The sequence below is a fragment of the Toxotes jaculatrix genome, chromosome 11 (genome assembly GCF_017976425.1).
Source record: "Toxotes jaculatrix isolate fToxJac2 chromosome 11, fToxJac2.pri, whole genome shotgun sequence".
NCBI lineage: Eukaryota > Metazoa > Chordata > Actinopteri > Toxotidae > Toxotes > Toxotes jaculatrix.
The window spans coordinates 1,603,940-1,625,194 of record NC_054404.1 but is presented as its reverse complement, the minus strand read 5'-3'; the positions used below and the strand labels follow the sequence as shown (position 1 = coordinate 1,625,194).

General features: G+C 43.5%; 2 protein-coding genes across 3 annotated transcripts in view; one reads left to right on the top strand and one right to left on the bottom strand.

Annotated features, from left to right (window-relative positions):
* The window catches only part of arfgef3 (ARFGEF family member 3), a 35,898-nt gene extending 24,193 nt beyond the window's left edge, over positions 1-11,705 (bottom strand). For both annotated transcript variants that reach the window (XM_041049933.1, XM_041049934.1), the window contains exons 1-10: positions 11,197-11,705; positions 9,046-9,097; positions 5,985-6,066; positions 5,658-5,798; positions 5,217-5,285; positions 2,449-2,565; positions 1,713-1,758; positions 1,031-1,115; positions 526-630; positions 175-299 (exon numbers count right to left, since the gene is read on the bottom strand). In XM_041049933.1, the coding sequence (XP_040905867.1) occupies positions 175-299; positions 526-630; positions 1,031-1,115; positions 1,713-1,758; positions 2,449-2,565; positions 5,217-5,285; positions 5,658-5,798; positions 5,985-6,066; positions 9,046-9,097; positions 11,197-11,281 (907 nt within the window). In that variant the 5' untranslated portion in view covers positions 11,282-11,705. The remainder of the gene's footprint in view (positions 1-174; positions 300-525; positions 631-1,030; positions 1,116-1,712; positions 1,759-2,448; positions 2,566-5,216; positions 5,286-5,657; positions 5,799-5,984; positions 6,067-9,045; positions 9,098-11,196) is intronic.
* Positions 11,706-15,252: 3,547 nt separating this feature from the next.
* LOC121189720 (5-hydroxytryptamine receptor 7) lies at positions 15,253-17,666 on the top strand. Its single transcript, XM_041050124.1, has 2 exons — positions 15,253-15,836; positions 16,763-17,666. Exons 1-2 carry the CDS (start codon positions 15,253-15,255, stop codon positions 17,664-17,666), a joined length of 1,488 nt encoding a protein of 495 aa, XP_040906058.1.
* Positions 17,667-21,255: the final 3,589 nt, after the last annotated feature.

Sequence of the window (21,255 nt, the reverse complement as noted above, 5' to 3'; positions counted from 1 at the left end):
AACTGAACATTAAACACAAACTTTTAAACTGTCAAAACTTGTTTCTTTCTTGATGTTCAGTGTACAAACTCCACATTTTCATTCCAACTGACTCACACTGGCCCTCGAGGTTTTGTTTACATGCAAAAACCACAACAACCCCCCCATAGTGGTTTCACTGGTAGATCCTGTTACCCAGGCTGAGTCTATCTGAGAGCCGGTCTCGGTCTGGCGCCCCCATGTAGCCATGGTGGGAAGCGATGGTTTTGTCGTTGACAGGATTTCCCATGATCGCCACGAGTGACGGACACAGCTGCTTCCTGAGAGGAGGAATATTGTTGGTTTTTATGATTATGAATACATTAGAATACAGAAGATTACAACACAGGAAAGGTGAGTTCAGGTATTTTGAAAAAAAAAAAAAACGTGAAGTAAGATAGGCAGGGTGAACAGAATAAATTACTTCAGATCATAGTTTATCGATATTCTTCTTTATATTGGTGGCAACTTGTGTAGGGTACACAATAGCAGTGTTACAAGTCTTACCATACAAGGTCGGTAAAACCTCTGGACAGGTGCATTGTGGGAGGACAGCTGCTGAGCATGGAGAGGATGCACTCCAGGTAGAGCAGCTGAAGCAGCTGGTTATCACTGGAAGGTGAACATATACAACACAAAAAAGGTTTTTAGTGATACAGATGGCCAAAGTCAGCCTCTGGTAATATTCACTCAGGAGTCTTTACCAACGATGAGTGGAGAGTCAGACTGGAAAGTGGTTCCTGGTTATTTTTTACTTGCTTTTCACACATTTATTGGCTTGTGGCTCAGTAATCGTGGAGCTGTTGCTGTGCCACTTGACATGTGTCTTGTTTTAAAGCTCAGATTTAAAACACAGCTGTGCGCCCCATTCAACTTGATTGGTGTGTCAAAAATTCAGGCAAACAGCAGATCAACAAACTGCAGTTAACACACCTTTATGTTGTTAAAACAATCTCTTTAACTGTAACTGAGAGAGACTTGTGCTGCAAATGAAACCAAAGTGCAGTTTTACCTGTCCACTGACTCCAGCTTCTCACAGAAAACTGTCAGAACAGTCACCACATCTTCACACAGAGCCTGGCTGGTTGGAGAAATGTCTGCAAACACAAACACACACACACACAGACAGACACACACACACACACACCCCATAAAAAGGTTAATTCCCCGCATCTACTTTATCATTATCAGTGTACATGAAGTGATAAAATCTCATTATGTTCACCTCTCTCACCTCTGGATTTCTCTGCAATGAATAAAAACATAAATAAATCAATATATTCTCTGTGAACTTGTTTGGCTCTCTGCCTGTACAGGCATCCACTGTTTATATGTGTGTGTGTGTGTGTGTGTGTGTTCCCTGACAGTCTCTACCTGCAGACTGATGATCACAGTGGCTTTATAACAGCTATAAACAGTTTGTGCTGCTCATTAAACGTGACTGGACGTTCACATCCAATCAACACTCAACTGTTCTACCCTACTCTGTTTTATAATGACTACAATGTTCAGTTTGACATTAAACTAAAGGTTTTATGTTAAAGTTATTTTAGCATTGAGGCCATAATAAGTGATGGTGTTGTCCTGGACTGCATTATATTTACAGCGGTTTCTAATATTCCTCCATGTATGTAAATGTAAAAAAAAAATCAGAGCCCTGGAGCTGATGAAGAGAGCTGCTGGTAGCGATGTACCTCTTCTCTGCAGTGGCAGTGCAGTCACCTCGTCTCCATCTGCACCCTGGGGGAGGAACACACAGCAGGAGACATGTTTACTGTGACTGTGTCTTTTCTGGATTTTGTATCAACACAGAAACAGACAGAGAGATAGAACTGGTACAAGAACACTGAAGAAGTGAAGAGCTGGTGATACACAGGCAGCAAGTATCAGTGCTGTTTGTTAAACACACAGTATGTGCCTGTGCTGTTGTCTGATGACTCTTCGTTATGAAAATAAATAAAAATTTTATCATCTCTCACAAAATGCAGCGATCCCTTTTTACCTCAGTGGCTGCTCAGTATCAAATAAGCATTATCATGTAATCATTTCATAAATTCTGAGAGAAAATTGTTTAATTATATTTAAATGCTTTGTTCAACCAACAGTTCAAAACCCAAAGACTGAATTCATGATAATATATGACAGAGAAAATCAGCAAATTCTTACATTTAATGAGCTCAAAATGAGATATTTTGATGTTTTGAAATTAATGAAATAAATAAATAAATGAAATTAATAAATGGTTTTGTTCTGGATCAACTGATCAAAATTGTAGTTTACTTCATTGTGAACCGACTAAACCCAAATCTCCCAGGTTCCCTGAACTGCTCACCCCATGCTCTGCAGTTGGTCTTCCCACCTTCAGTTTACATGTGTACAGGCGTGTGATGTTCATGTCTGTATTGTGTGTGTTTTGTATGAATGTGTGACCTCTTGTCTGTGTCGCAGCTGTAGCGTCAGGTCTCCCAGTATCTGGCTCAGCGTGGCTCTGACCGCTGTGTTGATGCTGCGCTGGTGACAGCTGGACATGTAGGTCTCGATACACACCTAAACACACACACACACACAATTACATGGGTGAGCGTGTGATCTTTCTTATGTCTGAGTAACGAAAACAGAAAGTCATGACGCACGGTCAGCATCACAGACGGACGCTGAACTATCCCAGAGATTTGTGGGAGGTTTCCGTGGCGTCACAGGTTACCATGGTGACCAGACTAAGGGGAGGGATGGGCCAGGAGGATGTATTGTCTTTGTGTCAAACATTTTCCAGTCAGATTAGAAGGTAATAGAGTAAACAAAGACACACACACACACACAGTCCCAGTGGGAGCTCCTGTTGTGATGATTTAGTGCCAACATGACAGAACTTGCAGCAGCTTTTCTCGGTACAAGAGGGTTTGTTCAGCATCACAAATCCTTACAGAGGTAAGCGGGGGAGGGGGCTGAGGCTGGGCCTCATGTAAAGACCATCTCTGCTAATTATGTCCAGGTTTTATAGCACCTGTGCCTAATCAATGACAAATCAATACATCCTGAATCATTCGGCTCTGCAGCTGAGTATGCATGAGTGTGAGATGGATGAGGGAGGAAGGAGCAGCCTCTCAAACTTAAACACCTCTTATAGCTTATGCAATTTGAACACTTACGCCACCTGCAGGCAATCAGTGTTACAGCGGCAGTCTGGTAATAAGTATGAATGTGGCTGAGGCTTCATATTTCACACCTACTACATGTAAGATTACGTATCTGGGTTCTGGACATGAGAGTTCACTTGTCTGAAGGTGAAGAGGCTGATCACAGACGTTTAGAGAGAGAAGTAACTGATGTGTTCATTTACAAAATATTCAAAAACAGTTGTGTTTTACAGCCACGTGATGAATTGTTTTTCCATACGTGCACATCTTATCCTCCAGAGATTAGTCTGACACACTCTGACGCTCAATAACAGGTAGTATACGTATTGAATATAAAACATGTAAAACAGAAACAGACAAAAAGACAGCAGGAGCAGGGAAAAGAAAAACCTGCAGCTGTAACTCTCACGGCCTGGAGTCATAAAAACCCTGCAGCTGTGCTTCCATTCACCTGCAGGTGGCAGGCAACTGCTGCTGTTACTCTGCTTTCTTCACAGTGGCACAAGCTGTCCTGCTCCCACTTACGGAGAACTGACTTACGATCAGTTTCCTGGCATCTTAAAGTTGCAGATTATTGCTTTGGTTTCACATCTACGTTCATTACTAATTTTAAAGTTAAAAGAGATTCTTCACAAGCAGTTTTCCATTGGATTTAGTGGACAGACCGGACGACTGGATTTGTGCCTCTCTGGTGACTATAGTGTGCAAAATGTTTTCATGTTACTGATAACTGGTAAATAAACCTGCAGGGTCTGAAACCGAATAAATCCCTCCGCGCTGCCAACCCCTGCATTAAGAACCTGTACTGAGCTGCACTGTTTGCATGCGATGTTACTGATAATGGAGTGGTGCTGACAATCTGAGTTATGTCCCAACACAAACAGAAACACACACACACACGCACACACCAGATGGCTGGCCCTGACGGCACGGAGCCCATTAACACAACACGTTGACCAGGTTTTTACGAGCTGTTAATGGAGATCAAACATCACCTGGGTACAGGAGCTGCTGCTCCTGCTGCTGCTGAGGGAGGTGATGTTACAGGGAAACATTCTACTGATTACGTTCTGCAATTTGGAGCGTGCTTCTATAGGATGTGAGCTTTGGTATTTAGGTTTATATTTAGGGATATCAGGGGTTGCTGGTTATTGGTTGGGTGGCAGGTTTGCACCTTAATGACTAAGGTGAAAAGTTTGTAACTCTCTGCACAGACAGTTGTTGTCAGCTTGGATTTTAATCTGGTCCAGTTTAAGGTGGGAAAAGCATCAAAATGTCCATGAAGCAGCAGAATCACCTTCTCTGCTCCATGCTTCAGAAACAAGAAGGCTACAAGCCTTTCAGAGTCACCTCTCAAACCTACAGAGGGTGAGTTTTTGATCCGCAAAAATTCTTTAAAGCTGCAGAGTCTGAGAAAATCCACTCAAATCCAGAGAGCACCTCCGCACAAGAGGAAAATTAAAAAAAAATTAACAAATTAACTGGCTGCTGGGTCTAAGTTGACACTGGTACAGTATTTTGACTGAAAATGTGATTCAAACTCTTCCACACCTTTATTAGTGTTAATCACATGGTTTTGTGGACTGTATTTATCAGTGTTTTCACTACTGACAGTAAAATTATACTGCAAAGCTATAATTGGATACGTAGTTATACATGATTTACTGTGCACCCTGCAGGACACCCTGCTATCTGTCATTATTACAGTCTGCATCAGTACAATCAACACTGTGACCATGAAAAAATCTATGCATCAGTTTTACAGTTCTTCTCCTTTCAGTCCTCATTAAAATCCATTTAGCTTTTAAAACACAACATGAAAAATTCTGCTGTAATCCAGTCCATCTAGCAGCTATTTAATAATTCAAGTCTGGAATCAGGTGCAGAAAGTAAATATTTTGGGGGATACAAACATGTTATGTAAATCAACAGAAACATGAATAATTAAACGAATACAACTACCACTAACAATCCCAACAGCAGCCGAACAAGGAATCTGAAATATTCATTCTGCAGTCCACTGAAGCAACAACAAAACCCCTGTTTGTCAGGCTGTCCTACCTCAGCAATCCGTAGGATGGAGTCTCCGTTTATGTCAAAGTTTGGTGAGTAGGTGATACACAGCAGGACCTGTACACAGGAGACAAAGGAGACAAAGGAGACACAGGAGACATGGTTAACAAGATTTGTCAGCTAGAAGAGACACAAAGCAACATGAGGTGACTGAGGCCACATTACCGGAACCCGCTGCAGTGCAGGAACTATTTTATTCATGCAGAGCTGTTCAGCTGCAAAGCATATACATTTACATTCCTTTACTCATTTTAATGGAGGCCCACTGAAGACTGAGTGTGCACTAAAATCTTACGCAGAAAAATAAAAGTAAACATTTAAAAATCCATTTCAGTTCTGTCTCTGTTGGCGCTGCACACAGTCCTGATACTGAGGAACTAACATCAGGTCCTGGAGGTATAACAGTGCTGCTACATCCCCAGTTCTTACCTTCATAACTTCCACCTGCAGGTCTTCATGCAGAGATGGGGTAATTCTGATGGCCTCCAACATCTGGCTGAGCAGCTGCTTCTCCAGGACCTCCACCTCCACGCCAACCCCACCCACGAACCTGTCCTCACACAGGAGCTTCTGAGTGAAGAAGGACAGAAGGAAGAAAGTTTCATGTGACCAAACATGGATGTGTTATTTCTGCTTTCAACTTTAATCTGAAAACCACTGATTCTTTGCAGAACCAGAAGTTTTAAGTAAAGAAGGATCAAAGATAGAACAAGCTAAAATGAAACAGTTCAACATTTTTGCTGTGTGTTCTATTACCTGCATTCCAGTAAGAGCCGTTTGTCCCAGTTTGGTGTTTTTCGACTCCAGAGCCATCTGTAGAGGCAGCAAGCAGCGCTCTCTGGGAGCACACAAACAAAAACCCCAACTGTTTACAGCCACTCTCCTAACATTAACGCTTTCACTGCAACTTAAAGAATAATAGTAAAGTCGTGTTTTTATCATATTGGCCATTATGACAAAGTTGTGTGTATAGTGTTTTTTTTTTTCAGAGTTACAATGAAGGTAGAAATAATCTGAGCAGCTGAGCTGAGATCAGCTGAAATCCTGAGCTCTGAATGCAGGGACAAAGATCCACTGTCCTTTACTTTTCAAAATCGTCAGTCATTTGACTTGGGGTCCGAAACACTGGAATTCTTATGATGCTGTTTAAAGCTGTGAGAGCTGCTGTTGTCCAGCGACTTCAGTGTTTAAAGGGAAGTGAGATTTTGGAGGACTGAAGGGAAAACAGATCAGCAGAATATGAGAAGCTCTCAGTCTTGACCTCCATCACGAACGCCGGATCTTCCTCCGTCTCTCCTGATCTTAGTGATACTGTATGTTCTTCACGTTCAGAATATCAAATCACAACTGAGGGGGAAACGATTTACGTGAGCTTCTCTCCTCTGACTTCACATTTCATCAGACACTGAGTCACGCAGAGTTTCTCCGCTGGGGGCCTGACAGAGGAATGCGAGATGGAAGTCTGTATCTGCGTCTCTTTCCCAGCTCTCATTTCTGCTCGATCTGATGCTGATTGAGTTGCTTCGCTGGTGCGAGAGGGAACTCTTATCACTGTCTCATGTACAAATATACTTTACTGGCACGAGCCGGAGAGAAACCTACTGTCAAGTTCATTTATATAAGAATAGTTTTCAAAATACAGGATTCTATACATTGTGAGTTAACAGACTGGGAGCAGAAAATACATCAGTCAGAAGCAGCGATAACAGAACTATAGGACAAGACATTATACAACCAATAACTACAAATTCAGAAGGAACCACTTTCTTCCTCTGGCCATCTCATACAGACATGACCAGTTTCCAGAAAAGATAAAAGCATTGCTGGAACTATACTGAAACTTTCTTCACGCTTTGCTTGTCTTCCTTTCTGCTGTACTCGTGCTCGCTCTCTGTCTCCAGCCCATTATTTGTAGTTGGGTGAGTCAGCGTGCTCTGGTGCTGATAGCAGGCCACTGGGCCTCATCTCTGAGCTCGCAGGCTGCTCCGAGCTGTCACAACTACGCTGTTTCAAATGGGTGGCGAGGAGCCACAGTTGGCATGTTACCCAGCAGTTCCCAGCATTTCCAGAGAACAACAGACAAGAAGCCACAGAGAAAACTGCAAAGAGATCTAGCCTCCAAAAAATACACAGAAAAACACATACTCAGAAAAAAGGGAGGACATTAATCAAGAATCTCAGGAACAACAGCAAAACAAAAACAGCTTAAAAAAGGCACAAAGCCCATTTATCGACCGCTCAGACATGTTGGTGAAACCACCAAAGTCACTGCTTTTAAAATGATTTCTATGACAGAATAAATAAAAATATTCATTTGAAAGGTAATTACGTATTTTCTCCAACTATCCTTCAGAGAGAACCATCATTTCATCCTGTTTTGTTCTGTCAGTCAGTTCGGTGTCGTCTGTGTTCGAGTGGCTGAGAGCCCATTTTGGAGTAAGTGGTCTGAAATCCTTTTTGTTCTGACAGAGCAGCACATTGGCTGAGAACTGTCGCACAACATTACAAAGACATTATCATAAATATTTAATCTAATAATCCCTAATAAAACAACAGAGGCTATTGAATGAATAATTCATGGAGCGTTGAACATCCAGAATTTATGGCACCTTCATCACAGTCCAGCAGCATTTTTCAATATCCAACCTGATTTTCTCAACATGATTTAATGTATGATTAGTGTGAATAAAGTGCGTGGACTCAATAACAGGAACACCTGTAAAATCAAATATAATCCAAAACAATAAATCCTACTGTGTGAAGCCTGTTTCTTTCTGTCGACACTGAAGTTTTAAGGTTTGTGGTGTTGTTGTGTTAGTTTGTTTAGGTTTTGTTACAGTTGTAGGAATTTATCTGATTATTTTGAGGCATCAGGTACAAAAACCCATGACTCAAAGCTCCAGCTGAATTTGGACAACTGGCATCGCAAACACTGTCGTTTCTCTGGCACATAATAACTCCTCATCTTTTCTTTTCTATTAGCATTTCTATTTCATGAAGCGTGCACGCTGCACCGCGGCCTCAGTTACTGGAGCAGCCTTAGTTCACCTCTCCAGAGCAAACTGCAGACAGTATGTTTACTGCTGTGTGAGAGCTGCTGTTGTCCTGCGACTTCAATATTTAATAGTAAGTGAGATTTTGGAGAACTGAAGTTTCATTTACTGTAGTGTGTGTGGAGATAAGGTGAAAACCTGTTTCTTTTTGAAAACTAAAAACCGACAACCATTAAAAATGAATATAACAACACGTACGGGCTGTTGTGCATGTTTGAATGTGAAGGTCTCCTCTTTAAACTGAAAGTATCAGGTGAGTCACCAGTTCTCTGACACAGGCTCAACATTTTTTTAAGCTTCACACAGTTAGTATCTGCAGTTAGTAAAATGAAGAAACACTTTTACTTAAGTTCAACATTTGCATTATCAACCCCAGAATGATCCGATCATTTAAATTCATTCAAATCACACACACACTGCGTAAATGGTTCAAAGAGGAACAGGCTGACTTTCAGTATTCACTGATCTGTTTCCTGGTGGAGTGAATGCAAAGGCCGTGTGTGCAGCAGCTGTAAGGCCACAAGGCTGATGTGTTAACAGCGTCTTTCAGCTGGCAGCCAGTGATCAGCTGCTCTTAGACACCTCTGACACGTAAACAATGGTTTTATGATTATTGTTTTCAGTAACTATACAATGAACATATTCCACCAGTTTCACATGTGTTCTGTTGGTTTTTGCTACAGAGATTAAAACAAGTTTTGCCTTCATGCCCTCGAAGCTTCGAGCAGAACTGAACTGAAACTAAATCTGTGTCATCGACTCACCGAAGCTGAGAGGGGGAAATCTTGGCTGATCCATTCTGAGACTCGAGGGCTTCTGTAATTTAATGGAACAAAGAAAACAAAATGTTGTGATTTAAAACACCTGACACATACGGTGAACTGTGTTACACTGACTTAAACCAAAAGCAAACATGAAAACATTCCCAGCTTCTAAATAATCTGTTTGAGCTCAGAAAGGCCAGAGGAGAAATGTGAGGTCTGCCCGTGGAATCTGAGTGGCAACTATGAGTGGCACATTGATCGATGTTCTGGGCGTGTCCCCAGACAGCTCAAGGTAGTCTGTAAATAATTTCATTGGCTGATGAAGTCAGTTCCGTACACAGCACTCAGCTGCTCTGTCGCTCCACGTCAGTCAGACGACAGACGTGACTGAAACACAGCACGTGGGATTGTCTGTTTTTGATTTTTGTCACAATTGAGATTGAATTTGAATTTCTGTGCGTGTGTGTGTGTGTGTGTGTGTATGTGTGTGTGTGTGCATATGCATGGGTCCAAGGTCTGCAGTCCAGACTGGTGATGCCCAATTAGGTTTAAACATGCCCTTGGAGTATGTGCGTGTGCATTAATGCAGTGTGTGCGTGTGCAAGATTATACAGTTCTCCCCTCATCAGCACAACCTGAACCCATTCTCTCCCTGCAGTCGCACCAAGTTTCACCTGCCACCAAAGGTCAGACTGACCCATCAGGCCCATTAATATCACCACTGACGTCAGTGGAAACGGCTTTTTTCCACATGCTTGAATTGCGTGTTATATCTCGCGTTTCGGTTTGTTTCCAAGCAGTTTTGTGTCACATGCTCTGAATGCTGCCTCACTGAGGGGAGAACTTCAGCAGGAAGCACTGAACTGTGCAAACAGACGGTGATGAGACTTGCAAAGGGTCTCTGAAAACCTCGTCTCTGCTGAAAAGGTTTTCCTTGTTTTCCATGTACGCACGATACTCTAAGTCACTGAGAATCATTTTAAATCGAACAGCCCTTTTAGCCGGGTATGAGAGGACTAGTGAGTCAGCAGAAATAGAAGTCTTGATGATGTTGTTTTGCTGTCATTCTTTTCTTCTTCCAGGCTTCTGTAAAACCAGGCCTGTTTTTAAACAGACAGACAGCCTCATGTTCCCTCGGTTTCAAATGACTGTGACAATCCTGTTATAGTTCTGCCAAAAAAAAAAAGAGCTGTGTATGATGATGTCACACGACTGAGCATTTAGTATTTACAATACTATCATATACTCCAGGAATACTCCTGTATGGAACATGCATGTTTTAGGACCATGTTTATCGTGACCTGTGATCCGCTCCTAATTTTTTATATTCTGCATTCACGCAGGAGACTGAGGTGTCTTCAGCCTTGTTGTATACTGAAACGTGTGTGTACAACTCAGTGTGAGCCCTGTTGTTCCAGACGCCTGCTTCTTCTGCCCAATCTGTCCTTAAATCTATGATTAAACAATCTTGGCAACCTCATGTGAGGCACATTTAAACAAACTGTCTCCTACGCCTAAAACCTAAAACCAAATTAAGCCATGAAATTAGGCCACTTCTTAGGGCCATGCTTAGGTGAACTGAAGGAAAATGAACATCCTTTTCAGCTGTTTAAGGGATGTTTGTTCACAGACACAACAAGCTGGTAAAATGATATTCAGCCTCTCAATAACCAGAGCAGGTGAAAGCCTTAACTGACTGAAAAGTCTGCCTACATGATGCATTTAAGTGCAATCATGGATACAGGAAAATTGACTTTCCTTATTGGATGCTGATCGATAACATCTTTTTAAATTTGTGAAATAAACCAATATATAGAAATAAAAAAACAAAATGTGTTTAATTATCAGCTGTGCACACTGCACCTTATGAAACAGTAAATAAAAAAGCAGGTGGAGCTTGTATTCCTGATTTGGATGATGGTGTTTCCTACCAGCACACTGGAACATCCCCCTGCTAAATCATTCTAAAATAAATTCTCAGCTTGTGAGAAACACTGATTTGTCTTGTAATATTTCTGCACCATCGTTGAAGACATAAGCCCATGGGATTAGTGTAGCTGCTCTCTGTCTCCCATAAGGCAGCAGGTGAATACATCCCTTTCCCCCTTCCTGCAGCCGGCCAGCCGAGCCGGGGGGCTGCTGTACACTCACCGCAGGCGTAGACGCAGGCATCACGGATGCCTTTGTGCTTGTGGCCGGACGCGTCTTTCTGCAGCTTTCGCAGGATTTCCTCCATGCTGGCTCCACAGAATAAACGGCTTTACGGTGTCAAAGAGCGGACGCAGGGCCGCCGCTGGGTGCGTTTGCGTACGTGTGCGTTTGTCTGTGGTATTTTAAGGGAGCAGTGACAGTGACAGCATCTCTTCATCCACCCCCGAAGAAGGCGATGATTCATTCCTAACGACCAGCCAATGATGTCAGGCCAGCCGTCAGTCCTCTGAAGGTGGAAGGAGGAAGCGTCTGTGGTTTCAGCTTAAATCCACCGCTGAGGCCTCCGGGCGGATCAACGAAGACCCTCCGACAGCTGACAAATAATCATCCTAAACTGACACCCACCCAGCGGCGGATAAACTCAATGAATAAACGTCCTTCTCTCATCTTCGTCAGTCATTTATCCCTCAGTACTACCGTGTTTTGAAAATCCGTTCCAGCTGATACTTGTGTTCTTCACGGAATCCAGATCCGGTTCCTCCTATCCCGCATACGACGCTGTTTGTGCGGCAGCAAAACGTGGTGAGAGTCTTCCGCTAAAAGGTGGATTTCACTCCAACCTGGCAACACATTATTTACATGGTTTCCCTGTGGGGAAGCTTGAAACTACGGCAAGGACGGATGGAGCCACTGGAATAGGATTCCCTCTCAGCAGGGAGACAGGTGGAGGAAGCTCACAAAGAACTGCCTCCAGGCACTTTCATAATAAAGGCCTTATTCACGCCAAGGGGTTTCATTTTACATGAACTAAAATTCATATTTAATTTTTGGGGTTCTATGTTATATTTGTAGTTATACTTCATTAGATATTCTCAAGTGAAATTCATATCTCTGATGTGCTATAACTGTAATATTTTTATGTTACCAACAACCTGTGGAGTACGGGCAGTGCCTGTGTGTCTTATTGATCTCGATGATACCTGTGCTGCACTTATGAATAAATCATAACTTTATCATCAAATGTTTTTTTTTTTTGTTCATTAACATTTCCTAATCGCTGGCTCGACAGTAATATTAATCAAAATTTAATAAAGCGATTTCCAATTTCCACTGCAACAAAAACATGACCTTCATAAACACGGTTTAATGTGCTTGGTAAACAATTTGGAGCTGTGCAGGAGGGAGGGAGAGGATTGATGTTCAGGTATTCATGTATTCATGTATTCATTGGTTTAACCCGTCTCTTCCTGCCAGGATCATGGGACGGGGCAATAAAAGAATAAGGCAACAAAAGGGAGATATGATAATAACAGTAATGAAAGAATCACAGATAGCAGGTGATGAACAGAATAAAGAGCTGCACTGAGTTTAACAGTAAACTGAGGTGTGAGTGTTGGCCTGGCAGGTTTTCACTCAGCCACACAGTTATCCCACCACAGACTTTGATTATGGAATGAACGAGATTCTTCCAAAGAAACGACAATCAAGCAAACAAACACATTTCTACGACTGAGACTGTCCCCAAAACTAAAAGCTGCTCCAGGGACTGAGAACACTGACCTCAGGTGCAGCTGCAGCCTTTGATTTTTTACACTGTGTAAGTGTCGTTCCATTACACTGCTGTGGGTTAAAATAGACTTTTGAAGGTAGACATCCTTTCAAGCAGCCTGACCTATTAAATGATTGAGTCTTGTTTGTGTAGCAGGCTATTTTTTACATCCCTGTTGTGTATGTGCCCTAATTAAATGTCGTTTTCTAGGATAAAAGTCAGGATTCTGTCCAGACCAGTCAGGTTCGTCCACTTCAAACTGGGAAAGTGTTTTTTTATGGAGCTGGCTTTGTGCTTGGAGCACTGACATGTTGAAACAGGAAAAGGTTTTCCCCGAAACTGGTGACATAAAGTTAAAAACACATTACTGTCTAAAATCTGTCTATAAATAGATTTTTTTTTTACTTTAACTTTCAAGTTTCACTAAAGTTCTCATGTGCACCTACAAACATTTTATAGCCTCAGACCTTCATATAATATTAAGAACACAGGGTCTTCTCGTGTGGCCCCAGGATAAAAAAAAAACTTAGTTGACTTCTTCTGAATTTTGATTTTTTACATGAAATATAGTTTTAGCTCTTCAGGCCTAAAAAAAAATCCTTCAAATGCAACAACATGAGATGGAAAATCAGTTGCTGGCTGACCTGCTTTAACCTGTGGTGTGCACCCACCAGTAGATGTTGCTTCATTTTAAGGAGTCACAAGTGAAAAAGGCTGGAGACCATGCAAATGAATGTGGAATTGAACAGTGCTGTTTGCCAGGGGCCCTCGGGGTCCGTCACCTGGTTTCTTTCTGTGGGATATTATTTAGTTTCTTTCCACTTTGAAAACTGAAATTACAACGATGAATAATACACAAACTGATGATCTCTTACCGAGAAAACAGAAGCCCATCACTGACCTGCAGAGATCAGCAGCAACGTACAGTAGAGGTGCACGACCACGTGGGGGCGCTACTGTCCAAGGTTACCCATGGCATTGGTATCATAGCCACGTATGGCGTTATCACATAATAATTGGGCTCAGATTAGAAAATGATGAAAAAGCTTGAGGAGCGGTTTGGGTTCCTGCTCCCACCTCCAGTAACATAAATCTGCTAAGTTTCAGAAGTGAGATGAAGGCAGATGGCACTTCTTGTCTCAACACTGATAATTTAATGTCTCCGCCTGAAAAGCATAACGACATAAAGCAGAGCTGAGGGAAATCAGCGCTCCTGCTCCCTCTGCTATAAGGACAAACCGATCTTTAAAATTAAACATGTCTTCGTGGGGGTTCAAAGTTAACACTGGAACAAATCACAAATAATTACCAACAACTCTTATCATCCTAAAATACTAGAGAACATCATGTGATGGCAACTAACCAGCCGCGTCGGCAGCCAACACGCTGACACTTCGATCCATCAGATCCATCAGTGGTCGTGGGTCGGACCACACCCATCCTCTAACTCGGCCTTTCGTTTTGATCTGAGCTACACACCTGTAAAGTTTCGTGAGGGTTTGCTGCGCGGTTGTGAGGCTGCCATGGCGACAAAACAGGCCGAAGGACGTGTCGCCTAAACACCCTCCAAACCGCCTCTGTGATCGTTTCTGCAGCAGTGTGTGTCTCCAGCACCATATTTTTGCCCTGATGACACACACGCACACACACGCACGCACGCACGCACGCACACAGACTGAGGGTGAAAACAATGCCAGCCACGCGCTGTCGCGGCTCCTCGGATTTTCTTGGATGGATTATTTGTATAATAGTAGCAATTTTCTTTAGGCGGCGGCCCATTCTTTTCACACCACCATTTATTGTCCATTCACATTCTGGGCACTCTCACTCCTTGTCTTCCTCTCTCTCTCTCCTGTGTGTGTACGCGTGCGTGTGTGTGCTCGCGCTCGTGTGTGCAGGGACACACGCTTAACAACACAGGCCATACCAAAACACATCGACACATTTAATTCTGCGCAATTACGCACAGTCATCCATGGACAGAGTTTGTCCTTGCCAAGGTATTTTCAGTCGAATGAGCTCGAACGAGGCCCAGGAGGTTTTGTCTTCTGTGTACCATGTGCGTGCACATTTACATGCGAAGTGCTCGGCAGCCTATAGGCTATCCAACATGTCTTTTGACGTCACACATCAACTTTTGTGGTATATATGTGCGCGCACTGCGGTTTTTAAGTTTCTGCTTTTCTGCACATCAGGCTGAAAAGTGGGACGGTAGCCAAGGTGTCCACAGACAACAAGAAATAAAATCGTATTTTATAGGTCAGGTATTTTGGGAATATGCCCGCGGCGCGCCACGTGCGTAATGACGAGCATGCCTGTAAATAGATGAATTAAGGCGTCGAGGCTTCATGAAGGGAAAGAGAGCATGTCAGAGTAGTTTACCCTGATGGGGGCTGTGGAGAGGAATTACTCATTTCTCACAACAACTCCGGCACATCTGTGCGCGTCTATGTCACCACCGGACGGGTCTCCAAGTCCATGGATAAAAAGGAACAGAAGGCAGCAGAATGGTTGTTGTGGGTGCGAGTAACGGAACCTTCGGTAGTGGCAACATTAGGTCGTCGTTTATGATAGAAGATAGAGCCGGTGGCGGAGATCCCGGGGGCTCCACCAACATGATGATCTCGGAGGCTCTTGCGCCCCGGCTGCTGAAGATTGCGCAGGGCGCCGCAGAGGCTGCAGCAGCAGCAGCGGCAGCAGCGACTTCTCCGTCCACCTCCAGTCAACCGCAGGTAATGGAGACGAACGGGACCCGGTGCGGTGAGCAGATCCTGAGCTACGGCCGAGTGGAGAAAGTCCTGATTGGCGGGGTGCTCACCATGCTCACACTGTCAACCATCTGCGGGAACTTACTGGTGGTCATCTCCGTGTGCTTCGTCAAAAAGCTGCGCCAGCCGTCTAACTATCTGATCGTTTCTCTGGCCGTGGCGGACCTGTCGGTGGCTCTGGCCGTGATGCCGTTCGTGAGTATCACGGACCTGATTGGTGGTCAGTGGATATTCGGACAGTTCTTCTGTAACGTGTTCATCGCCATGGATGTGATGTGCTGCACCGCGTCCATCATGACTCTGTGTGTGATCAGCATTGACAGGTGAGACAAACTTCCCCTATGTCTGTGACAAAGTTCAGATTTTTATTCCCAAACGCAGCAAAAACAGTTGACACAAACTAATAAACAACTATAGTGTGTTACGCTGCTTGTGCATTATGAGCCAGAGGAGACAGCAGGAAAGATGTAAAACTTAGTTCATTAAAAATATTCATTCTCTTTTTTTTATATCACTGATTTATTCAACTTTTACGCATCGCCGTTTCAGAACATGTGGATTTTATAAAAAACAAAAAACGTTTTGGCAAAATCCTATTCCTCCTCTTTAATCCCACATTTGATAGTCTTACAAAATCCCGTTACGCAGTCTAATATGTATTTAGTCACTCAGTCCTCTGAAACATGGGATTTGTGTGAGGAGGTCAGAGCGCGGAGGTATAATGTGGCTCAGGGTCTCGCTCAAGGGCACTTAGACCAAACCGGTCAAAGCTGCGACCTGTCGGCTTAATTCTTTGTCCACTGTGCACTAGGTTCCTTTCTAACAGAACACCCTGCGTGAGTCAAACAAAGGGGCCAGGGTGGGCTGTGAACGTGTCTGCACATGTGCTGTGGGCTTGTGGGTGAAATTCAGTGTGTATTGTTTTTTCAGTAGGTTCAGACTGAACTGTAAAATTGTACTGCACAGCTTTACTTAACACTGAAAAGGTTTGCTGATCACATAAGGTCTTTCTCAGCATCTTGAAGCTTCTCTTTCATAAAATACCTAGTTGCCCACCTGGGGGCTGCATATGGCAACCACAGATTGCTTAGCACCTTGCTCAGTGGCACTTTGATGAGGGTGTGGGAGCATCACTTAGGTCCAATAAAGCAGGAAAATACCTGAATGTGTTGATTTCTTTTATACATAAGATGGATGATTTTTCTGCCTCTTTACGATGTCTTTCATTCAGACATATTTCTCTCTGTAGGTATTTGGGTATCACAAAACCTCTGACCTATCCTGTGCGGCAGAATGGCTGTTGCATGGCCAAGATGGTTCTCTCAGTGTGGCTCCTCTCTGCCTCCATCACCCTCCCCCCTCTGTTCGGCTGGGCGCAGAACGTCAATGACGGCAGGGTCTGCCTCATCAGTCAGGATTTCGGCTACACCGTCTACTCTACGGCCGTGGCATTCTACATCCCCATGTCAGTCATGTTGATCATGTACTACAGGATTTACCGAGCAGCCAAACTCAGTGCAGCCAAGCACACCATCACTGGCTTTCCCAGGGAAGGGGAGCACAGTGTAGGGGCGGCTCCAAGAGGGGGGAGAGGAGGGCACGAGGCTCACCAGCCAGCAGAATCCGGAGAAACAGGAAGTGTTGAAGGGACGGAGGCTGAGCAGGAGGAGGCTGAGGAAGAGGAGGAGAGCTTGGACTGTGTCGCAGCAGCACTGAAGCTCCAGCGTGAGGTGGAGGAGGAGTGCAGCACCCGTGTCTCCCGCCTCCTCAAGACCGGTGAGCACCACCAACGCCGGAAAAGGAAAAACCAGTCCATTTTCAAACGGGAACAGAAGGCTGCGGCCACTCTGGGCATTGTGGTCGGTGCCTTTACCTTCTGCTGGCTGCCTTTCTTCTTGGTGTCCACTGCCAGGCCATTTGTCTGCGGCGTGGAGTGCAGCTGCGTGCCGCTCTGGTTGGAGAGAACTCTGTTGTGGCTTGGGTATGCCAACTCCCTCATTAATCCCTTCATTTATGCATTTTTTAACCGTGATCTGAGGACCACCTACAGCAACCTCCTGCGGTGCCGCTACAGGAACATCAATCGGAAGCTGTCGGCAGCTGGCATGCACGAGGCTTTGAAACTGGTGGAGAAGCCAGACGCTGATGTGTAAAGCTGTAGGTCTGCCAGCCAGCGATGCTGCACAGACCAACAAACACTGGGGAAAACACCCGGTGGGGCTCAGACTGTGGCACAGACCACCACGCTGTCAAACTGGTTAATTCTCTAAATTTGTGCGATGATTGCTGGGGCGAGAAGAAGCAGGTTGCTGTGATTAAATGGATGCACATGACAGCACACAGAAGAAGCCCATCACAGGCTATACGCTGGGCGCGGGGAAGCCGAATTCAAACTGCTGCTGTTTATCAGTACACTCACAGCCTCTGAACTGAACTGTCACCACGGTGAAGTCCAACAGTTGTAATGATGGTTGCTGCTTTGGTGAATTCCAAACTGGCTGCTGACCTGATGAACAGACGTTTGACATGACATTGTTACAGAAGTTGGTGGAGCCGCACGCTGACTCTGTACTTTACTTCCTCCATGGATGGATGTTTCCTAACTCAGTAGCCAGTGTCTTGTATTTTCAGTTTGAGCCAAGGAAAACTTGCCCTCACTAAAAAACTATAACCAAAAAAAAAGAAAGAAAAAAAAAGTGTAACACTAAATGTATTCACTTTGTGTCCACAGTTATCATGGTGACACCGTTTTTCACTGCCTCTAAATGCTGAGGTTTGCTTCAGTGGACAAGAATCACAACAAGCGTAGAAGTTATGATTAAAACACAACTGACGTGTAAAAATTATTGTATACGAGTCAACAGCTAAGCTGATGATCTGTTGTACGTGATATTTTCAATATTTTGAAGATGTTTTTTTTAAATCATCGTGTGTTGATTGTGCCAAAACTTGCTCCTGATGCCTCTACACCAGTCATGACTGCTACTTTACTGAAGAACACTTCCTCGTTCCCGTGTTTTACAATCAGGCAGCTCACTTATGAACAAACAGACAGACACAAAGAAGATGCTGAGAAGATCCAGTACATGATGGTGTGGAAACTAACAAGCAGGAGAAACATGATCATTTAGGACACATTTTGAATGTGACCATGTCTTTTCTTCAGTTATCGTTAAAGGTTTGATTGCAACTCACAAGAGTCTCCTCTCAAACTATGCACCTTCAGTTTTAGAGTTGATAAATGTGTCAGTCCCCCGGGAAAATCCAACTTGACCGTAGCTCAGTTTTGGCAATGCTGTGTACTGCGTCACACAATACCTCATGAAACAGGCCCGATCCAGACAGAAGCTGCTGGAGGAGTGAGTGCTGTTTGAAATCCTGATCTTTCTCTTTGACAAGATGTTTTTTCAGTGACACGACGCAGCCAACAGCTGCATTGTTGGGACCTGCAAATTTAGACATTTTGATAAATGTTTCTCAAAAACATTAAATAATCATGAGAAAAAAACATTCTTAACTATTATTTATTAAGCATTTAACACTGAAAAATTAAGCGGATCTGTTTCATCTGCTTGATAAATAATTTGAAGCTCATGAAAACTAATTTTCAAAACTAAAGTCTTTCCTGTTTCTCCATAACTTAATAAGAGGCTGAGTAAGGAAATAGGTTTTCAGGGCCTTTTAACAGTTTATCAGTAATTAAAGTCTTTGTCAATCAGTTCTGTTTTGATTAATGAATTAATCGGCTAAACTTTGCCAACATTTATTATGCATCTTCCAAGGTGTCAAACTTTTAGGAACAATCATATCTTTCACCTGTTCACCTTCTGCTATTATTGAGTTGTGTGTGATCGCAGACACTAATTACAGGGACACAGGATCTAATGCAGCTGTCTCTTGGGCTATTAATGTAGGCCGAGGCTCGGAGTAGAAATCTGATTTGGATGTACGGGCAGAGAGAAAGCAGAAGACAGCAGGTATTTCATTGGTGTTACAAGCAACCTCCCACAGAGATTAGGAGACTCAGCTTCGACTTTCATTATTGTAAAGCACAGGTTCAGCTCTGGGGAGCAGTGACACAGTGCATACACTGGATATGCACATTAAAATTCCAATTAATTTAATGTTAATGCCATATCCTGTGCGCAACAACAGGAATACGCTCTTACAGTCTAAGTACTGGGAACATGACAGCTGGGACATGCTTCGTCCTATTTCTGGCAGCATTTTTAATATTGTGTTTTTCATCTGTACAGAGATTAGAGGAAAAGAGGTATACAGATTTTTATTTCTTATAAGAGTGCAGTATTGTTTCTGTGTTGTCCGTACTTAAAGGATATGTGATGGATTTGTCCAGTCCTACCAGTAATAGTACAGTCTGTGCTGCTGAAAATGAACTTTGTACAGAAACTGAGAAGGAATAACAGAGGGCAGAAAAATCTCTTTCTATTGACGAAGTGTGAACACTTTGAAAATTTACACAGCCTTTATTCTCTTTCTAATCATTAATTAAAGCTTCTCTGTGTAAGATTTTTTTTTTTAAATGCCTTAATCGCCAAGTGGGACTGCAATAGAGTGTATAGATTCACATGGTTTCTCCAAAATCAAATCCTGGCAGTGGCTTTAGTTGCTGCTGGGAAATTGTCTCGACAATGTAAGATAAAAACTGAAGAACAGCATCCAGAGAGTTTACTAAACTACACAAAGCTCGTACAGAGAAACGCAGGACAGCTGCAGCCATCTGGGGTCACTGCCTGGTGAATTTACCTGAAGTAACCCCGGCTGAAAAAGGTAAATACGTTTCTGGCTGTCATAGTTCATGGCTCTGCACATTCGTGCCTTCAGCCTTGTAAGTAAAGGAATTAGTTCACTTTAAGGGCTGTGAGCTGAAAAGGCTGAGAACCACTGAACTGTGCTCGTTCTGGGCTCGGTGCCGTCGTGGCACGGCTCCACTTCCTCTCATACAATATATGGAGAGTGGTTGCCAGTGGACATGAGCAGGGGCACACGTTTCCAAAAGAGCATCCAAAATCTCTGAGGAGCACAGTGTTTTACATAAAGGTCCACCATGGAAGCTGATGGAGAAGTGAAGTTACTGTGAAACCGACAGTATCTGCATCTGGAAATATTCTCACCGGTGATCGTTTTGTTAATGGTCACACAGTCATGATGATTTGAGAAGAAAAACAAGAACAAAGCCGTGTTTGTCTCCTGTGGAACACAGCGTTACGTACCACACAGATAGCATTCAGGTGGCTTTACAGGCACTGGCTGCATCACTGAGAGAGGAAGACAGTGTTAAAAGCTGAATGAAAAGGTGGGAGTGTACTTTACTGTGGCATTCAGTTGTTGTCGGCTGCATCTCAGCCTCAGACAGATTCCCATTGAAAAGAAAAGAGTGGAAAAGCCTTTCCCTAACAGCACCAAGCTGAACAACAGCTAGAGCTCAGTCTTTTTTTAGGTTTCATCCCTCCGCACCTGTAACCTGGTGACATCTGCATTTATTATTTTTCCACAGCCGCTCGGTGGGCATGAATGACGGTGCCAGACCGAGTGGCTACAGCTGTTAAGGTGCAGCTAGAAAGCATGAATTACAAAATTACCAAGCCCAGTCTTTCCTAATTTAGGGATGAAGCGGTGACACTTTTACTCTTCCACTGTGTAAATCACACAGACCTGATGGGTGTCAGACAAAAGACGTGAACGATCTGGTTCCAGAATATTCCCCATTCGAGCAATTTA

Excerpts from the sequence above, each read along its gene's own strand:
- LOC121189720 (XM_041050124.1), top strand. The coding sequence starts at position 15,253 with ATGGTTGTTGTGGGTGCGAGTAACGGAACCTTCGGTAGTGGCAACATT. Across the intron at positions 15,837-16,762 it reads TGTGTGATCAGCATTGACAG|GTATTTGGGTATCACAAAAC; the intron begins GTGAGACAAACT and ends TTCTCTCTGTAG.